Source organism: Enoplosus armatus, chromosome 4 (genome assembly GCF_043641665.1).
Source record: "Enoplosus armatus isolate fEnoArm2 chromosome 4, fEnoArm2.hap1, whole genome shotgun sequence".
Taxonomy (NCBI): Eukaryota; Metazoa; Chordata; class Actinopteri; order Centrarchiformes; family Enoplosidae; genus Enoplosus; species Enoplosus armatus.
Window position 1 is genome coordinate 6,287,445 of NC_092183.1, and position 20,813 is coordinate 6,308,257.

Here is a 20,813-nt window from a genome sequence, read left to right on the forward strand (position 1 = left end):
GCAAGATACAGACACACTGGCTCTCATCGGCTCATATATATGTATAAAATGGACGGCTGGTGGTGGTCGCCTGCATGGTGAAGATGTCCTGGCTCGGTCCGGTCTCATTCCTCTCTCTGCCCGCCCGCCTGCCTGCCTGCCTGCCCGGCCTCCCTGACTGCTGCTGCTGCTGCTGCTGCTGCTGCTGCCGCTGCGACTCCCCTCCAGGCTGCCGGTTTAATCAAGGAGATGGAGCAGAAATGCGTGTCAACACATGCAGCCAGCTAAAAGACAAGCCCCGTCCACCACCACCACCTCCACCCCCTCATACACACACACACACACACACACACACACACACACACACTGAGCCAGGGCAGCATAAAGGAAAGCTTGTCCTATGATAAATTGAATGGGATAGAAACAGAGAGGGGGAGGAAAGATCAGGGCAATAGACAGTCAGATCCTCTGACTCGTGCCCTCTGATCTTCAATCTGAGCATTACTAAAGTAAATTAAAGGTGAGACCCCTTTTTGTTGGACACCATTGTTGTCAAAATGGGACACCTTATATTTTGTTATTAAAACCCTCCCAGAAATTATTGAATATAATATAGGGTGATATGTAGTAATAATATATAGAGTAGATAGAAACTAGCATAGAATATAAATATAATAAATTATAGCATGAGTGTTGTAGACTATAATATAATATAATATATAATAAGAATATTGTAAATATGATATGTATTTGGTGTGCAATATTTGCAAATCAGTCTAACAGACAGACAATGAACAATAAAGCAGCGAGAACCAGCTCTATTTTTACCAGCTGCAACATTAAAGTGATTTACACATTAATGCATCAATAATTATAATCCAATAATCTCATAAATATTATTCCGAAATGGTGAGTACTTTTACTTTTGGTACTTTGAGTATATTGTGAAGATAATGTACTGATGTACTTTAACTTAACATTTTGAATGCAGGACTTTTACTTTACACTGTGGTATTGCTACTTCTACTCATGTAAGAGTACTTCTTCCACCACTGCATGTGGCGTCATGGTAATTCTTATTAGGATACAAAACACATGATTAACTAATGCATGACTCGTGATCATTTCATGACTGAATGCAGGATATATCAGGAATTCCTGTTGGTCACCATTAAGAAACGGTCGACGTGATGAGTTAATAGATCATCAATTAATGATTGTTAATTCAGTTACTTCATGTATGGTATATAGAAAAGGGTGTGTCTGACTCATTTGATGAAGGCAGAACACTTCCTGTTCTCATGAAGATATGAAGCTGTTTTTATCATCATAACATCTACACGTTGCTGTATGATCCCGCGGTCAATAGAAACCGCCTCTAGTAATGTTGACGATTCACAATCACATTCCTGACATTAATATACCAAGAGGTACCATTCTTTGTCAGCTGTCACCCAACCAGCTGGTTTGGGTTTGCCTTGAAGACACATATACATTTTTATATGTGGGAGAGTCAGGTGATGTTACAATTCTTCAGTAATAAATCAGTGTTTCATGTCAACGGGTAAACATGCGTAATATTCTTCTTGATCTGGGTTAATAACAGGTCTCTTCAGTTTAAATACAAGTGTGAATACAAGTTTCTAAAATAAAATATATGTCCCAGTTCTTCACTGGTGGACAATTCAAAATACAAGCAAGTCAACTGAAACAAAGACAAAACAAGTGGTAGATTAATAAAAAGTACCTTTTTTTATTTGGAAAGATTATTTCTGACCCTTCCAACATATTCCACATTATATCCAACTACAACACACATTATGTAGCATTCACAAAACCTAAACTTTTTTCTTCTTCTTTTTTTACATGTTATGTACATTTTTTTAAACATTTTGTTTTTACAGTAAGCTTATCTTGGTAAACATGAACGGCATCCATTCATAATCACATATTTCAATGTATCCATGCATATACAGCCTGTTTTTCTTCACACTACAATGTCATATATGTCACGTTGTGTTTAACATACCTTTGCAGAATACTGTATATATATATATATATATATGGTGTGGTACTGAGTATAAAAACTTAAAAAAAGATTGAGGATGTGCTAGTATGTTAGCTGGTAATCAACAGTGAGTGTACCTCATGACTAACATCCATAAATTCTCATTTGTGCTTCACTATTTTTCCTGGAATGTGCCGAGTTCGGACACAAACAAACACAAAGAGAACATCTTGGAAAAAGACATTCAGATGTATTGCCATCAAGCTGCCAAGATATTGCAATTTTCCATTTTGCATTATTACGATATGTTTTGCTTTTTTTAAACATTAAAGGAACAGACAGTAAACTGAACCAACACAGGCACTTAATGATCGAAAACCTGCCACTCGACACACCTACGTTGCACACGGTATGACAAGTGAAACACACAGGTTTGCTCTGAAACATGGCGACCACCTTAAATCAGTAACAATCCAGGGGACAAATACACATCTGTCGCTGCTGCACACTGAGAACTCGTCACTTTCTGCCATTGAGAAAGGCGGAGGGGAAGAAGGCTCCTTCGCCGTCGCTCCCTGGCGAACCCCATGGGCTGTCTTCTCCGCAGCTCATGTCCTCACAGGAATCCTCACTATGAGGGAAGACGAGGCCATTAATACTCAATGCTGTGCTTAATCCACCCTCACATAATCATGAACTACTGCCCTATTATTTCACTATTCTACTACTGCTGTAGGATCAATCTGAGTGAAATCCCTCATTTAATCTTATTAGGTTTACCTTTCAACATTTTTAAGTAACTAACGGCTAAAATAACTACAACTCATAGCTGTCTAATCACCTTTTGTTGGCTGAGAAGGAAGAGACACTACAGAGGCATCCTAATTAATGTTCACAGCAGCATAATATAAGAAATGTTAATTAAATATACCGGATACATTCAATGAATTGTATCCTTGAAGACTCAAAACGTAAGTTAATCATATCAAAATGTTGATATAATATGAAAATTAACAACTAAATTGAGGTGAGGTCATCAGCTAGATCATCTGTCTAGAAAAGAGTCATCACAATTAAAAACAACAATGTAAAAACAGGAACTAAGAGTCAGGGTATCTGAGTCTCTACAGCTTCAGTTTGACCATTTCCTACAATCTCTCTTGTGAGTTCCCAAATTTTAGTGCAGTACAAGTCATATATCAAGCAAAAATATCAAACATCCACTGGTTCCAGCTTCTCAGACATGAGAATTGCTGCTTTTTCGCTGTTTTGTTTCAACGTAAAGCGAATACCTTGCTTGCCTTTTGTACTGTTGGTCGGTCAAAACAAGAAGCTTGAGGAAACTGTGATGGACAGACTGGACTATTTTCTGACATTTTATAGACTAAAAGATTGATCAAAAGAATAATTTAAAGATTAATCAATGAAGAAAGTAAGTGTTAATCACAGTTCTAGCTCAGAGTGATATCAAGCAAGGCAATAATAAAGGCCAGAGTGATATATTAAGACTAGCCATGAGCTAAATGGTTGCAAATTAAGGCTCAGGTTGGTAAGACTGTCTTCTCCAGTTTTCTTCTTGAGGACTCTGTTTGGGAATGACCATTTTGTCAAAATCTCACTATCACAGCACAGTATATATTCAGTCAGACAAAATGCAGCATGAAGGAAAAGTAAAACTGGAGTATTAACCTCTCGCTCTCGTCCCAGGTCCCCTCAGGAATAGTTGGCAGGCCTGGTACACTGAAGTGATTGGCCTGAAGATTCTGTGCTGTTCTCCTGGACACGATCCAAACAAGCTTTTTGTTGTCTGGTTTGCTACATTCGCTTGAGCGGTATTCAGTCATGCACTTGGCCACAAGTTCGTTCCAGTGGAGCAGCTCGCTGTCGCTGATCTGCGAAGAAGACAAACAGGAAACACCTGAGAGGCTGCAGGCAGAAATAGTCTTCAAATATGGCACCATCAACAAGTCAAGTGTTGTTTTTTTCTCCACATACATGTGCACATGGTCAGGCAGTGACACATTGTACAATTTCAACACAAGTATTTCTTATACACAGCAAAGAAATGTTTAGCTTTAAAAAAAAGCATATTAGCCACAATGCTGCCCAATATGTCATTCTGGTCTTAAAACCTAGTGTGCTTCTGCGAAAACAGTGACACAAAAGGTGAAACACGGAATCTTTCTAACCTCTGTCTAACAGCAGAAAAACACAGAAAAACAATTTCTATTTCTATTCATCGAAAATGTAAATTCAACATCAGACACAATGAAGAACCTAACAGAAGCATTAGATTAGAGCTGCAATGACTTGTCGATTAATCGATAGACAGAAAATGTATTGGCAACAATTTAGATACTAATTCAAGCTTCAAAAGTGACACATTTTTAAAATAATTTTCTAGTCTTCTATGACAGTAAACTGCGTACCTTTCGGTTTTGGACTATTGGTCGGACAAAATAAGATATTTGAAGACATTTCCATTGTCTCTAATAACTTGTGATGGCCATCTTTCACTATATGCAGACATTTTATGACGCAAACAATATTGATGAATTGAGTAATCATCTATATCAGTAATCATAATAATCTGTTGTTGCAGCACTACTCTTTTTATACCTTAAGATGTCTTTGGAATTGCTGCACAATCTTCAACAAGGTGATGGACCGGAGGGCTTCAAACTCCTGAGCAATGAGGGACAGTGCCAGCACTGATGGCTGTGAAGGGGAAAAACAGATTATTAATAATAATAATAATAATAATAATGAAAGCTGGCATGCTGTGAAATTGTCGCCTGAGAACAATCCTTACTTTTGCTTTAGAGAAAACAAGCCGGCATAAGCAGGCTTTTAGCTGGGCTTCCAGTCTCACAATGCATGGGATCTCCTCCCTTAAAATATAAAGGGAATCCTAATGTGATCCGCCAGTACAAACCTCACAAAGCAGAATCTATTTGACCAACTCCATGCAAACTGGAGCAATGCATCAACAAGAACAACACAAGTAGCAAAAGAAAATGAAATGTTTACCTTCCAGCAGACAGGGATGTGAAGGCTGAGTAGTAGAGGTGTAGAAAGGTTAAGGCGGTCACTGCTTCGGGCTCCACACTGAGCTTCTCTGAGATGATCTTCTCCATACGACAGAGGTCTGACACAGTGAATTTGCTTTGGCTGATGCGAATGAGTTCATGGGTGGGTGAGACATTGCTCTCTTCCTCTACCATTTTGGCTGCAATGTGAAGACAGCAGACTCCAATGCAGGGCAAGTGTTTGGGCTGCACCTATCACAGTAACAAAACAGTGATAAGTGTGAGTCAACTTCGCGTGATTCAAGGCCTTACAGGGTCATTGTGGTCGTGCTTTCTTCATACTGGTGGTAGGAACGTGACATTAAACAGTGTGTTAAACAACAAAACAATATTCATGTTGGAACTTATATCCCTACCTTCATAATGGTGAGGAATCTGTCAAGCAAATTGACAGCTTGAACAAAGGTTTGGGTGCTGTAGCCAAAGAAACTGGTCAGGCCCCACAGTTCTTCCACTCTGGTGTCTCTGCATTTCGCAGACACTCCACTGTGATTCTGAAAATGCACCATTATACATTAGCTAGACGCCACTGGAAATAGCATACATTTTTAGCCAACCCATGTGCCTGCGCAGACAGCTAAAAATAAAGAAATATGTCAGTGGGTTACCTCTGTGGAAGCTGACTCCATCAGCTTCAGGCCAGTCTCCCTGGGAAGAAAGTTGTACTCTTTTGCACAACATGACTTCAACTCTTTCAAGAGCAAGCTGTCAATGGCGTGAAGATTCCTCATCCTGGAAAACAACATATTTCAATGGTGCTGCACTGCAATCCAGGAAAATCCAATCCACAAAATCAACAACTGTATAACGTAGGGAAACAAGGCATATAAATGTTGTCTCCTAGACCACACCTACTGGGTGTCAGGTATCACTGGAAGATCCCCCCACCGCCCACAAACCTACACATTCCTGATCTTCTTCGATCATAACATCGTTGCACAATATTATAAACTGATTCATGGGAATAATGTGTAAATATATATATATATATATATATATATATATATATATATTACACAGAAAGTTAAAGTTAATGTTGACATTAGATAAACGTCAATGTCTACTGAACAACAGAAACTAGGTCACATAATCAGTCATAACACGGACAGTTATACATTTCAGAAGCGGTTGAATTAATAGATTTAGACTGCTAACTTTATTCGGCTCTTGAAATATGAATTTCAGGTAAAACAACAACATCTATAAATGCCAAAAAGCCGAAGGCGTCACAAACACAAATTGTCAATGTTAGCTAATTTAGCTATCTTGCTATCGTAAATCAACAAACCGTCGCCTTACCTTGCCCAGAAGCCGCCGACGTGCAGGATAAAAACAGCGCTGCCACTTAATAACACTTCTCAATTCTTCATGTTTCCATGTTGATTGTTGATGATGGACGGCAAATGTTAAAAACGAGATCCTTGATCCCCGCTGAAAAGGAGTCCGCCCTGAATAAACAAACAACTGCTGACCTGCTGGAAAACGACAATGACCATCATGCACCACAGGAAACGCCTTCAGCGTTACGTCAATCTACGTTCTACAGACTGGAAAATATACCGGATGTTGACGGGTCGTTTCAAAGTGGCGGCGCTAACATTAACTACTTTTGCCATAATTTCATTGTCGGTTTACTTAACCAAATGTCCGACTAACCTAGCCAGTCAATCAATGTTAACTAGGTTAACTAATAGCGCCAAGATACACCAAATTATTGATAACATAACTCTAGCAACGAATTTGCCACGGATGCTGTTTCCATGGTGATGAAACTACGTTTAACGACAATTTACTAGCAAGCTGCTGATGTTAGCTTCGAGAAGGTATAACCTAGCTATTTGATAGTTAGCTAAACCACCAGCTCTGTCGACAAATGTGATGAGATGTCATCGGGGTTGCAGCCTTCTGATCTTCAGAGTATTGAGCTTTCCAGCAATAATGGCGCTCACGTTTTACAATTTGAATCTCCATCGAACGATGCAAGAACACAAGCAGCTGCAGGAACAACTGGTAAGTTATAGTTAGCAAAGGTAGGGGAAATCTCTGTTAGCTAACTTGCTAAGTGGGTAGAGTTGTTAACTTACTGTTCTTAAAGTCATGTGTTTAACTTTCTTTACAGAGACCAATGACGCCTCTCCTCGGCTGAGATTTAACAGCCTGACACTGGTTGAATTGAGGTAGCTAAAACTCAAGACTCTTCTCATCAATGCCAAAATGCCACCAGTTCTGTAACAACCAGCTCATTTGGTCATTTGTTATTTCAGCTCAACTCCCAACTCATGAGCAGCCACTGCTTTAGCTCAATATTTATTTTGATTTTATTAATGGAAAATGACAAATAAATATACCTCGATCTTGATCTACATAAACTATCAAGGAGACAAAGTGTTAAAGTGAGACCTCTTATTTCCAACATGGTCCAACACATAGAAGATATATACAAATATTTAAATTTGAATAAAATAAAATCAAACAATATATACAGTTACTTATAGACCTGTAATGTATATACACAGAAAAAAGACACGAAACATGTAACAATAGAATCAAAAATAAAACCAAAATACATCGATCCAAACTAACCAAAAAATGCCCACATTAAAACACCTGCTGTAAATGACATAAAAACAAAGTGATTGCTCAGTAAAATTTCATAAATAACATGTCACCGTCCTCCATTAATACTATAAACCGTGACCTGACCTCTAAAAGTCCCTCTTGTTTTTGTTTACTTGATATTTAAAGGCTGTTCCAGAGTGCTGTGGCATCACTATGAATTATACTCTTCATCCCTTCTAATTTACAGCGAGGAGCTTGACAGGCGCACCAAGGAAACGCAGAGGCTTCAGGAAGAGGTGGAACATGCAACCAAAATTACCTTGGAGAGATTCGGCTGCACATATGGCATCCACAGCTCACCTGGACGAAGCTGCCACAACCATAGGTTTAATGTCTGTGAGTACAAGCAGCATCTCCCAACATTTTGTGTATGTAGCAGTAGCCAGACAAATGAAAAAATAATGTGTAAAGTAAGGGCTTATTTCTGTCACTTTTCACAACACCCACGTTATGATACAATGACTAAGAACCACCCCAAGTGCTAAAGCTGAAGGTTCATTTCAATTATCAATGAGATTTCTAGAAAAGTTTAATTTAAATCACTGGACTACAACTATGTAATTGAATGCACGAAGACATGTTTCACCAACCCTTAACTTTGACAACATACACAATGTGTATTTTGAACTTGCTTTGCTCTTTTGGCAGATGACTCACTGGGAGATTCCACCATTCTTTCAACCCACCAGCAGGCAGTGACTCAGCCCCTGGTCTGTGATCTGGATAGTTTAGATCAAGGGATGGCCCAGGGGGATGTCAGCTCTCCTGGAAAGGAGGTGTTGGAAAATGCTATCGATGACTGTCTTCAACAGCTGTCTGACTTGCAGCTCAACAAGGTCCATAATTTTATTTCAAACATGAAGCTTATGAGTCTGATAAAGATTTCTCTATGTAATATATTATTTTACCCTCTCAAACACAGTCACACAATCAACCTGAACAAGAGACATTCAGTGTTGACAAAGCCATCATGAACCTACAGACTAAGCTGCATAAAGTCCAGATGGAGAAGGGCGTGCTGTCTGACCTCAGGTGAACACACTGATACAATTTTACTTCTTTAAAGAAAGTGTTTAAAATCACTTTGACCCAGAGATCTTTTTATTTGTAGATTGAAGGATTCAAGGATACACGTCGGTCAGATGGAAAAGATGCTGTGCATGTTGGAGGAGCTCCAAAGCATCAAAAGGGCCGGGGACCAGAAGCTGCAGGAGACGGAGGATGAGACGTTGGCGCTTAACAGGAAAGTAGAGACCTTGGAACACAATGTAAAGGAGATGTACTCTTTGCTGTTATCTCACGAGAAACAATGTGGACACAACGCCATCACCAGTCCAAATGTCGCTCCTATTTCAAGACAGCCATCCCCAGCTGCTAAGTTAATCGAGGATTTTAACGATGAGACAGAGAAGCCACAGGAGAGACCGTTTTTGGTAAGAACCAGAAGTCAGTTACGGATCATGTTCAGTGTACTCTAGACTTAAACTTACACTTTTCCTCCTACAGTATTATGCCTGATTTTTTTTTCATCCATTTTATGGCAGTCAATGAAACTTCTGGGGAATGAAGAATGCAGTGGAGTAAATAAGCAGAAAGAAAGGTAATTTAATGTAGAGCTACAACGATTAGTCAATTAATTGGTTAGTCAATCATTAACTATTTTGATAACAGATTAATTATTTCAGTCTCTTTTCAGGTTTCTGCTTCTTAAGTGGGAGGATTTGCTGCTTTTCTTTGTCATATATGACAGCAGTACAAATGTCTTTGGGTTTTGGACTGTTGGTTCGATAAAACAAGTAAAATAATCATCAGATAATCAATAATGAAAATAATAGTTAATTACAGCCCTATATGTTTGTATCTTAAAACCATAAAAGATGTTACTATCAACATTTTAATATTTTATTTCTATTCTTTAATACCGTTTTATGCAAGATTTTTTTTAGCACAAATTATGTCAAATCTGGATCAATTATTGGTGAAGTTCATTGCTTAAACAAAGATGTGAAGCTGTAAATAGGCTGTCATGGGGTTTCACCTGTTAACCATCAGTCATGGAGTGTTTTCTCACCAGTAAGTCATCTCAGTGTTGCAGGTAGAAACAGACCAACAGCAAATGTCTGCAGCCAAATTAAACTCGTCAGTCAACATAGTTAAATTATGTTATTTTTCTTTATTACTTCCAACTATTGTATGCTATCTGCCGTGCTCCATTGTATATCAGAAAAGCAGAAGAAAGGCCTAATGTATAAAAAAGTATAGTATGTTTACCATAGCTCTTCACATTGCTTTGTCCTAGAATGGAAGACCTGATTGCAAGTCTTGGCCAGGAGATGGCGCTGTTGACTGACAAACTGAGCTCATCAAAAAACAACAGCGTCAGTTTAAGTGTCAAATTGGAGCTGCTAAAGTAAGTGTTGTTCCCAAATCATCTCATGCCTGTCTTATCCGAGAGTGTTTAATTAAATGATCAGTCAGTGTTGAATTTCTGAATGTATGTTTGTTAAAAATCAAAAAAAATTCCCAGGAAACTTGCAGAGAGACAGACATCCCTGCACCAGTGTCAGGTCACTGAACTTGAGTCAACCCTCTCCAGCCATAAAGATAAGGTAAAGAGGAATGTTAGACATAATATAAGCAATGAGACACTGAGGCTGCTAAATGTTAATATTTATCCACTTCACTAGATGTACAGATTGGTGACACCACGTGAACTCAGCCGGATTGTGCTGATCTTAAATTCCAACCATGATTACGAATGTAATGAATGAGGAGAAACAACAACACTGATAAAACCCCTGTCTTGTCGAGACAATGTAGACACTTCCTATGCCAGAATGAAAACAAATTTTTTTTATGTGGTTTGTGAACGTGATTTGTAACATTGTAGGTCTGTTGTCTGGACAAACAGCTCATTCAGGCTCAGTCACAGCTGCTGGACGCCCAAAGAGAGAAAGAGCGATCGTTACAACAGGCAGAGGAGCTTCAGTCCCAGCTCAGCCAACTTAAGGTGCTACAGAAAACTATGAACTCTTTCTACTGTTATCATAACCAAAGTCATGATATAGATACATGTTTACATTAAAGAATACTATTTTTAAAGTGGAAACTGAAGTGTCAGATTGACTTTACATGATTTGAATTTGAATGATACTTAAGTTCTGTGTACCGTAATTATGATGGAGCAACAGAAAGAGCTGGAGGTGTGTAATCTGCTGGTGAAACACACAGCTTAAGACACTGGTGGGAGTCAAAGAGGATTGCCAAAGCTTTACTTCCTGAGACTGACTGCCTATCCGAATAATGTCCACTATACACTTATTCTCAGTAGGGGCTTCTGTATCATGGGGCAACATTTTTGTGATTTATTTTGGCTGAGAAAATGTTAGCAAGAAAAGTAAATGAGAGACCCTCTGTCTCTTGACAAATTACATTTTGCCCATTTGATCCTTCGGCTTTTCTTTACTGCCAACAGTAGAAGGCTAGGGTTTAGAGGCAGGTCCTGTGTCTGTGTTAAAGTTTGGTTCATTCTAAGGGCATATGAACATGTAAACACCAATGAACTTAGTTTAATACTTTTAAAAAGCCACAGTGGTTAGTTAGCTAGTGAGTTGGTTTGTGCAGTTACAGGCAATAATCAATAAATGAAGCCCCATATTGTCTGTTCCATTGCAATTACTGCTGCACAAATTGGTGCACAAATGATCCAGTGGTCCAAAAAAGTTCGTCAGTGGGCAGTCTATATCCCCCAACCCTGATGTGCACCATGACATTATGGTTGGTCAGTGTACAAACTTCTTTCTCTTCTCATAATGACCAAAAGGCTGAAAATATAGTACCTTGTTGACACTGTAGGAAAATGGGGATTTACACAATTCCAGTAAAGACACAAAAACCTATTGGGATTCGCAGGTAGCTCTAGCTACCTGTTGATCTCTCAGTCCTTGTACATTTTAAGTAGTCAGTTCTAAAATCAAAGGCACTTTTTCATTTTGGTGGCATTTTTACCATTTGACTCACTACACTGTCTCCATCTCCATGTGAGAACCAGGTGTAACTTTTCAGAAGGGTTCAGAGCATGCTTGGTCAGTCAACCATCCAAGAATAACAAAATGAGATGTCAAGCCAGTTTCTCTCCCATCATTGAGATCATATGCCCTTTAAAAAGATTATTATTTTTTGTCCTTTTTAAATAGTCAGCCCACTGTATCCCTCCTGCTTTATCCTCTAGAAGTGCGGTAAGCAGCAGCAGTGTGAGCTCCAGGAGGAGGTAAAGGCCCTGAGAGGACGGCTGGAGGTGGCCAAGGAGCAGCTGTGCAGAGGTGGAGAGGAGAAAACCTGCCTACAGGCCCTGCTGGAGCAGAGGGCCCAGGAGGGGAGAAAATCCCAGGAACTCCTGGAGGAGAAAGACAAGGAACTCCAGCTCAGGCAGCAAGAAGCCCAGCAGGTAATACAGCACAGAAACAGATCATGCATTACAAGCCATAGGTTTTTGAAACATACCATGTAGATTAAATATAAGCCATGATCCGGTAACCATTTTGATGGCGCGTTGAAATTAAACTAAACTGATTTTTTCAGCACCTTGCCAAGTTGGAAGAGGCCCAGTGCTGGTGCCAGACTTTGCATGCAGAAGGAGAGACACTGAGGCTGAAGCTGGATGACGGAGAGAAGATGATAGATGTCCTCAGGTTACAGATGGAGAGCAGCATCCAGATGACAGTGCAGCACCGCCGCACCATCGACAGCCTTCACCAGGAGAACAGCCTCCTCAGCAACCAGCTAAACCAGCACAAGCTGGAGATTCAGCAGCTCAAGGTCAAGAGTATGACAGAAAACTTTTAACTATTAAAATATGATTAGATCGATCACTGAGGTCAAACTTTTCCTTACCAAGCCTTAAATTTGATCGACTTTCATACCCCAACCTATATCATCGGTCACTAACCTCCCACTCTTGTCTCTCGTCTTTTCTCATAACATTATGCTGATTAGGCTGAGTTACACCAGCACAAGTCAGACCTGGCTGCTGCAGAGCACAAGAGGCGGCAGCTGCAGGCCTCTGTGGCTGAACAAAGTCAGCGTGTCCAGGAGGAAACTCTGGAGAAACAGCAGCTCACCACCCTGCTGGAGCTCCAGCGCATACAGTTACTCACCCTCACTAGTGAGTTGCGCTTTGCTGAATGTGTATCACTACACAGGATGCCAATGTCCATTATATGAACAAAACTATGAAATGGTTATGAAAACAAACTCACTATAATAATGAATGATTGAATACGTAGTTTCATTTTCATGTCTGGTCGTTTGCATGACCTCATGGGATTATTCAAACACAGTAATCATCAACAAACCAGACATTCCTTGTACAAATATGATGAGCCTACATATAGTGTCCCAGGAGATGTCCAACAATGACAAATCTGCACACAGCCTCACATGAATTTATATAAAAACAGACACAAATATAAACAAACATAACAAAATCTACATTTATGCAACAGTTCGTATCAATTAAAACATGTCTGATTCAGTTCATGAATAAATGATAAATGATACATAGTCTGTAATCCACATAAAGTATGAGGCTTTTATATATCCAAAGTTTTTTTTCCTCCTATTCCATGCTTTGGAAATATACTCAGAAAACCCAAAACATTGTCCAACAAGTATTCAATTAAAGCTCCTCAATTTTAATTAAATCTTGTTTTAAACCATAATATAAAGGACAGTAGAGAATAAAATGAATTAGTTTTCCACCCCGTTAAGATCACAATATTCTTTGGGAGTCCTGCATAATAAAATACTCATGAGTTAATTGATTACCACATAAAATAGTATCCCATGTGGACTTTTACCATATTGCATGAAGTCAAGCATCCACCTTGTCCTGTAGGACTTGTGTTACCTCCAAAAAGCAAACTAGTGTAAACAGGCGCTTTCATTCACCAGGAATTACACAGTGCTGTTTCTAGAAAGAGTTCAGCTGTTGCATTTTTTTTTTCGCCAAATCAAATGATCTTCTTGTCCTGCTGTGTTAAAGAAACAGAGAACCATGTTTGGTATGTTTTCACTGTCAACCAAACCCTTCCATTGTTGTGTGTATGTTTTCTCATGTGTGGATGTAATGCATGTGTATGTGCCTGGACGATTTCAGAGGAGCACAAGGAGCTGCAACAGCTCCACAGCTGTAAGAAGGAGGAGCACGAGGGTGTGGTGCTGAAGCTTCAGAGCCAGTTAAGGAACGCACATGACGAGCTGGACCAGGTCAGGAGCGCCCTGAGGACCCTGGAAGGAGCCGATGGACACGGTTAGATAATTTAAACTGAGACTTAATTAAAAGATTTCATGTACAAAGAAACATCTGAGAAAATTCCTCTGATTTACATCTAATCTGTGATCAAGTGGACAGACAACAGTGATTTACTTTGGATCGTAATGAAATCTAGCAATGCCGACAACTCTTGGAAAGAAACTGCAAATATTATGTCCTCCCCAGTCTGAGAGATATAATCTGTGTTACCATCTGTCCTTGATATGTACAAAGCCTGTCCAAGATTAAAGCTCTGTGATCTAAGTTCTTGATATATTATGTACATGATGTTCTTTTTGCTTGATCACCTCCCTGCCCGCTTTCTCTCTTTCTGTCTCTTTGTGTGGCTTTATCTTGTGGGTTTGTCTCCACCTAAGGCCTCCAAGTAGCCATGGACATGCAGAGGAAGATCACTGCCAGGAGAGAGCAGGTCGACTCTCTGCAGGGCAAACTCCAACATTTAGAGGAGACTATGGAGAAGCTGCACCAGGTGGAAAACTTTATGTGCCAGTGTTTATGGAGATCCATCAAGCTGAATTTAGATATTTTGACACAAACACTTAATGTTGCTCAAATTATTTTTATAGTAACTAGTAATTTAAGTATTTCTAGTTGTTCAGTTCTTGTAATCTTCTACACCAGAACGTTTTTCTTAATGCCTGAACACCAGACTTGGCATCTCAGCTGTTGATAAATCAGCCATTCACCTCATGGAAACCCCAATGTCTCTTTGCAAGACTATTATTAATGACTTTCGAAAATCCAAATCCAAATACACACCTGGTTCTGACTCAGGTAAAAATCACTCAACAGTGACTTCATTTGAGTCGGTTCAAGTGTTTTTAAGCAGAGTAGCTATTATAAATTCAGTACAGTCAGTACAACATTAACATTGTCATTATAAATATAAATCAAGAGTTTTAAGAGTTATAGTTTTTTTTCTTAGACATTTCAAATTGGTCTACTGGGACAACTTTTCCCAGTCCCACAAAATGACTCAAATGTATTTTCACATGTCAACGCCATTTGTTCCATTTTTTTGTTGACTCTTCCCATCCTGTCCAGGAGAAGCGCTACCAGAGCCTGGAGCGCCAGCGTCAGCTCCAGGAGCTCACCTTCGTCAAGGAGGAGAAGAGACAACTTGGTGACGAGCTGGAGGCCCTTCGCTCCAAAGATAAACAGTTAAGGGACCGGATCAGCCAGCTGGAGGCAATCCTTCACAAGGTGGTGCTCATTTACATTTTATTCGAGTCATGATATTACCACCAAATAATAACTGTTGTTTAGAGAAGCCTGGATAAGATCGTGAACACTGTACTCAAATATATTCTCAAATATTCATAAGTACATGGTCATTGCGACTTGGTGGCGTCGAGGTTTAAGTGCTGAACATGAACCGCAACGTCCCCGGTTTGTGTTGCATTTCATTCCCCATCTCCCCATTGCCCTCATTTACTGTCATGTTACTGTCTCATATTGTACGCTGTCTAATAAAGACATAAAAGGCCCAAAACATGATTATAATTTTTTTTTGAAAATGTCTTAAGAATGGGCTCATGATCAGCAACCGTCTTAAAATAGAAATATTAACAATATCTGAATAACTTTTCTTTCATCCTGAGAGTTACCATGATTTCATTTCACAAGTTGTGCCGTCACTTTTCCCCAAAACAGTTATTCTCTCCGTCTGGAACAATACAAAGAAATTAGAGTTTATATATTTGGTTAAAAAAAAACCTTATCAGTTCTGGTATGTCTCTGTTTGTGTCCATCGCTGTGTTATTGTTTCATATTCTCTGTCCTCCCAAAGATGTCAGAGAGCTTTGCAGACTGCCAAGATTTCATCCAGCTGCAGGAGCAGGACTTTTTCCGTCTGAAACTCCAACATGCTCTGGACTTGAAGGTAGAGCTGATAACATCTCTTTGTAAGAGGGAAAAGGGTTTATCCACCCTATACATAGTATGCTCCCAAAAAAACATTTTAATGCAGCAATAGATTATGTGTGCTGTCTTCATCATGCATGTTTGATTGTAATGTCTTAACCTAATCAGACTTAGTCTGTGACCTTCATTTTTAAAGGGAACTGAGCACCCTTCAATAAATCTTGAGTTGTAACCAATTGTATCTTCTCTGGAGGAGCTCCAAGGTCAAGCTCTGAGTGTACCGCCACCTGACCTGGACTCCCTGTCCCCACCTGCACTCACCGCTCCACCCTACTCCCAGCACGCCTCCAACACCCAGATCATGGTACAGTCAGGAACTCCCTATATCTCGCCTATCTCCTACGGTTCCAGCCCATCAAGTGCATCTGTGAATCGTTGTTTATTTGGCTGCGCAGGCACCAGCTCAGCACATCTGCTGGGCCTTTAAATCAAAAACATACGCGGTATTACATTCCTGTGGCAGAGGGAGAAACCTGACTGTAAATCATTTCAATGCAGCAGTGAAATACTGTTTGTTTTGTTTTGTCTTATACTGTCAAAGTGCTATTACGGTTTTATGTGATAAAAGCTCTTTGCCCTGTATTTCTTGGTTTGTCTGTTCAAATGCAAGCTAATCAGACCAGCTCTTTATACTACTGGCATCACCACAGCAGTGCATTGACACTGTCTTTCTCTCCTCTCACCTCCTCTGACTGCTGAAGTCAAAGAGGCAGCAGGAGAGCCCCGCCCGGGTGTTCAGGTCTCTCGTCAAAGAGCTGCGAGGAGTGATTTCGGAGAACCACAGACCACACACAGATAACAACGCCGCTGGCAGCAGCTTCCACAGGAGGAGGTCTGCACCGGAGAGAGCGCACAGAACCACATTGTATGTCTGGCTCCATTCCCACACACTGCAAGGATTAGCTCCGTTCTTAGGCTAGCTTAGGTCACATCTGAAAATCATGTGATGCTACTAAGTGAGCAGGAAGTCAGTGGAGGAAGGGGGGGATCCATACATGAGTGGTTTCATTTACCACACTGTGTTTCACAGCTTGTACTGTAATATACTGTAAAAAGGACGGACAAGCTGCAGACCATGTATAGTTTAAAGACTCCTTAGTGTCTAGGATTATCTGTTATTGACTCATTGAATGTGATATGTTCTCGTGTAATCGCACTCTGTCTCACTGTGTGTTTTAATATTCCCCTGCCACCTGCAGCAGCGCTGACAGGGCAGAAGAAGTAAAAGCTGACTCCAGATTAAGAAGAAAAACCTGTGGCAGGTAAGGAGCTCGCCCAAACCTAAGCAATGCAGTGTTGTTTTCTGAAAGCTTTGAGCATGACTTGTCTTGAAGCTACAAGATAGTCACAGCATCTACCCACGTGACCTTTTACCCCTCATGCAACATGCAAGGCCCCGCAAAGTGCTACAGGCTGTGTAATGCGTGTCTGTTTGTGCATGCATTGTGTACAGCGAGCCACATTTCCTGAAGACAGCTGAACTGAATGGGAAAATTATCAACAACAAATCCTTCAGCGAGAGTGAGTTTTCAGAACAACTTTGTCATTTTCATCCAACAGAAAGTTGCCTTTTTCCCAAATATATTTCAGTTCCTTGTTACTCCTGTCATAAAAGCAGTGTTCATCCGCCATACAACATAAGATTGGAGCTCAAACGATTAATTAATTGGTCTATGAACAGAAAAATATAACTATTTTAATAACTAATAAGTCATTCTCTTTGTTTTTGCTATTTTCTGGCATTTTATAGAGCAAACAATTAATCGAGAAAATTATCAGCAGATAAATTAATAATTAAAATAATCATTGGTTGCAACTAAATACAACAAATTGTGATTTTTTTTGCAGATATCAATATTTTATTCTGTAACATAAACATTAACTCTTCTAGGATGTGTTATATCGACTCCAGCGACTGCAGCAAGGTTCACTTCCTCCCCACAGCTGCTCTCACTGGGCCGCAGGTCACCCGTCCACTCGCTCCTGACCTCCGACCCAAACAGCCAACTCTGACCAACACGACGCAACAGACCTGAGGCTGGCTCCTCTTGTCAGTAAGTTGTTAATATTGTACATCATATATACACAGTCTCAACACAGTATAATAGATTGTGTTTTAGCACACATGTACAGAGAGCTAACGATAGCCACTTGTTCAAGATGCATCAGCTGTATATTACTATATATATTACTATATCACACTGTATATAAACAGAGAGGGAAAGACTCGCACAAAAGTCAAACACTTACAGTGGATCGATAACAAGTGATAAGACAGACTGATGTTTTCTCAAATTGATTATTTCATCAGCTGTAGCACTGCAAGAGATGTCATTGCACACAAGTCTGAGGATGTAATGAGGCAACTGAAATCCATTTGAGCAATAGAAGTTCCCTTTTACACTTCAGCAGCTCAGAGTTCACAGTCTTCATAAAATTGTGTAAATGTTATTGATTGATCATAATGTGCTTACTTTGCGTTTTTTGTCTTTCAGAAAGCTTCTTTTCTATTTTGAAAGGCTCCCCAGATGAAGTCAAAGGATGGTGTTATAAAATCCCCAATCAGGAGTATTTTATGTAATTTATTGTTTAAATAAAGTTTTTTTTTTTAATAATGTGTTTGAGTTATTATTTCATTTTGCATAGTGTACTTTTATCATATATTTGTTTATGACACAGAAGCATGATACACATAGGGAGGAATAGTTAACAATAATGCAGCATCTGTATTGGCTGTTCAAGTTAATTTCAGGCACCCATTAAATATAAAACCGCTGCCCCCCTCTGCTTTCACATTTAATTGTCCATGTTTCCTTTTATGCAGAAACAGACCACTCTGCTGAGTTTCTTATTCCTCTTCAGACACAAGATTATTCAGAAACTGCAGTGAGTAAAAGGTGACATATTTTTAGACACACTTCTCCTTTTCTCTTCTTTGTACAGTGTGGTTTTGTGATGCGTTTCCTGTATACAAATGCAGTGAAGTGGTCTTCTGAAACCCTTGCTCTAAATGTATAGCCTTGCCTTTTTAGCCTCGGCAGTCTTAGTCCATTGTGGATTACACAACTCCTGACAGCTAAGGTTACATACATCTGTTTGAGCTCCTCATTCTGTCAACAAACCAACTGTTTCATATGTTTAATAGATGGGAAAGGGACATGAATTGTCTTGAGATTTGGTGGCAGATGGTAGTCCTGATCATATCACTTGTTTTGGATATATAAATCCTTTGGGCATGTTGCCTGGGTCCTGCAGTGGTTCATCTGTGCCAGTTTTCTTCCAAGTTTTGGGATTTGGTTACCAGCAGCCATCAAAACTGATATTTTGCTATTTGTGGGCTTTAGATTTTGTGAACTTTACTCTTTTTGTACTTTATTTGGCTCAGAGGCCTTTGAGACGTACTGAAACTACCCTGCCTGTTTGTGGCTGTGACAGGATTTCATTCTTGACCTGTGAAACTGTTGGCGTTCTCCACTTGAATGGGGAAACCACTGTCAAAACTGCCCATCATGGCAGATTCAGTAACATTGGTGTCTACGTCCTGCAAGAGTCAAATTGGATACTTGGATTATATTAATACTACCAATCAAACTGCCAGTGTACTTGCATTTTATTGGCAGATGTTCTGTGCTCTTCTCACTTCTTCCTTACTTGGCTCTGCACAGTTTTCCTCATCTACCTCCTCCGCATGGTTTCCTGTAGGAGTAGGGGGTGCAGAGGCGCTGTTTACGCACATGTCAGGGTCCAAAACGGATACCACCTTGTCAAACAACTGTAGAGAAATGAAGACCATGTAAATATGTTGGAACACAGGATGGACGTATCCTGCTTCATTCAGGCTTCATTCATTCATCTCAACTATTAATACTGGCCTTCTTGTTCTGGTAAATAACAGCTTGGTAGTCCAGACTGCTGTCACCTCCACTTACCTCTGGGGTCATGTGATCCTTATAGTGCGGGTACATATCTAGAGGATGCTGTTTGAGTCTTTCCTCCACAGCAGCCACATATTCTCTGCGAATCTGCTTTTGGATCATCTGCTTTGAGAAGCAAGCGTGCTCTTTAGATATGCACTTTCTAGGCTTTTGAGTGGAGTTGTGGTTTGGAGTGCCGTGGAAAATAACCGGTGAGACACCTCTCTGGGCCCCGAATGAGACTGACGAGCAGTCACTGAAGTCATTGAGGCTCATGTTTACAAAATGTCCACAACTGCCAACTGAGGAAATCTTGCTAGTTGGGGCCTTAAGATACTTGGTCTGCAACCTCTCTTTGTACCTGAGGATTAACAAAAAAATAAGAACTTTTCTAATCTTACGAAGCAGTTTCAGATATTTGCAGTACGAGATGAACCTTTTGCGACACAATATGGATACAATACAAGTCAAGGATAATGATAAACAAGGATACTTTACAAGTAAACTGCAGTATCAACAATGTATCCTGTAGAAATAATAAGTGACTGTATTGTTGCTACTGAGCACCACAGGAATAATGTGGGGGGTGAAGAGGCTCAGTGGCCATTTTAAATAGCACTCTGTACATGTTTGTCTTATCTATTCCTGCTTCTCCCTTTTTCTCCTCTTCTGAATTCTAAGATTTATCACCTCCCCTCGTTTCCCCCTTTTTATCTGTCCGTGGACCGGTTCAGTTCAGGTGAGCAGACAGCCACCTAACAATAAACTATATTAAGCCCCAAAAGAAAAAAGGCGTTAAATGTCACTTACCAAGCGAAAGTGGGCCGCGTGCTTTTAGTCTCCATCCTTCTTTATTAGTATTAGTTATTTAATCAGTTTTAGATCAAATCTTCAGAAAACAAACCTCTTAACGTCTCTTTTTCAACGGTTGGCCGTCAAAATCTGGC

At 39.9% G+C, this 20,813-nt stretch overlaps 2 protein-coding genes across 2 annotated transcripts; one reads left to right on the forward strand and one right to left on the reverse strand.

Annotated features, from left to right (window-relative positions):
* Positions 1-1,710: 1,710 nt before the first annotated feature.
* LOC139284113 (cyclin-G2-like) lies at positions 1,711-5,822 on the reverse strand. The gene is made up of 7 exons (XM_070904289.1): positions 5,685-5,822; positions 5,433-5,570; positions 5,018-5,268; positions 4,800-4,878; positions 4,607-4,705; positions 3,677-3,879; positions 1,711-2,618 (listed from the first exon to the last, which is right to left on the reverse strand). Exons 1-7 carry the CDS (start codon positions 5,820-5,822, stop codon positions 2,507-2,509), a joined length of 1,020 nt encoding a protein of 339 aa, XP_070760390.1. The 3' UTR covers positions 1,711-2,506.
* A 1,137-nt stretch (positions 5,823-6,959) lies between these two features.
* LOC139284617 (coiled-coil domain-containing protein 158-like) lies at positions 6,960-18,518 on the forward strand. Its single transcript, XM_070904953.1, has 23 exons — positions 6,960-7,086; positions 7,196-7,253; positions 7,883-8,031; positions 8,344-8,531; positions 8,618-8,727; positions 8,807-9,128; positions 9,240-9,295; positions 9,995-10,105; positions 10,223-10,304; positions 10,586-10,705; positions 11,927-12,142; positions 12,277-12,513; positions 12,691-12,859; positions 13,853-14,005; positions 14,386-14,498; positions 15,074-15,232; positions 15,819-15,911; positions 16,146-16,256; positions 16,654-16,817; positions 17,152-17,214; positions 17,406-17,473; positions 17,844-18,006; positions 18,448-18,518. The coding sequence occupies exons 1-22, from the start codon at positions 6,960-6,962 to the stop codon at positions 17,963-17,965; spliced, it is 2,991 nt and encodes a 996-aa protein (XP_070761054.1). The 3' UTR covers positions 17,966-18,006; positions 18,448-18,518.
* Positions 18,519-20,813: the final 2,295 nt, after the last annotated feature.

Bases quoted from the DNA above. Each gene is read 5' to 3' on its own strand.
- LOC139284113 (XM_070904289.1), bottom strand. From the start codon at position 5,822: ATGTTGTTTTCCAGGATGAGGAATCTTCACGCCATTGACAGCTTGCTC. The intron at 5,571-5,684 runs GTAACCCACTGA...GTGCATTTTCAG, and splicing joins TGGAGTCAGCTTCCACAGAG to AATCACAGTGGAGTGTCTGC. The intron at 5,269-5,432 runs GTAGGGATATAA...TTACTGTGATAG, and splicing joins GATTCCTCACCATTATGAAG to GTGCAGCCCAAACACTTGCC.
- LOC139284617 (XM_070904953.1), top strand. From the start codon at position 6,960: ATGTCATCGGGGTTGCAGCCTTCTGATCTTCAGAGTATTGAGCTTTCC. The intron at 8,032-8,343 runs GTGAGTACAAGC...CTCTTTTGGCAG, and splicing joins CAACCATAGGTTTAATGTCT to ATGACTCACTGGGAGATTCC. The intron at 10,706-11,926 runs GTGCTACAGAAA...TTTATCCTCTAG, and splicing joins CCCAGCTCAGCCAACTTAAG to AAGTGCGGTAAGCAGCAGCA.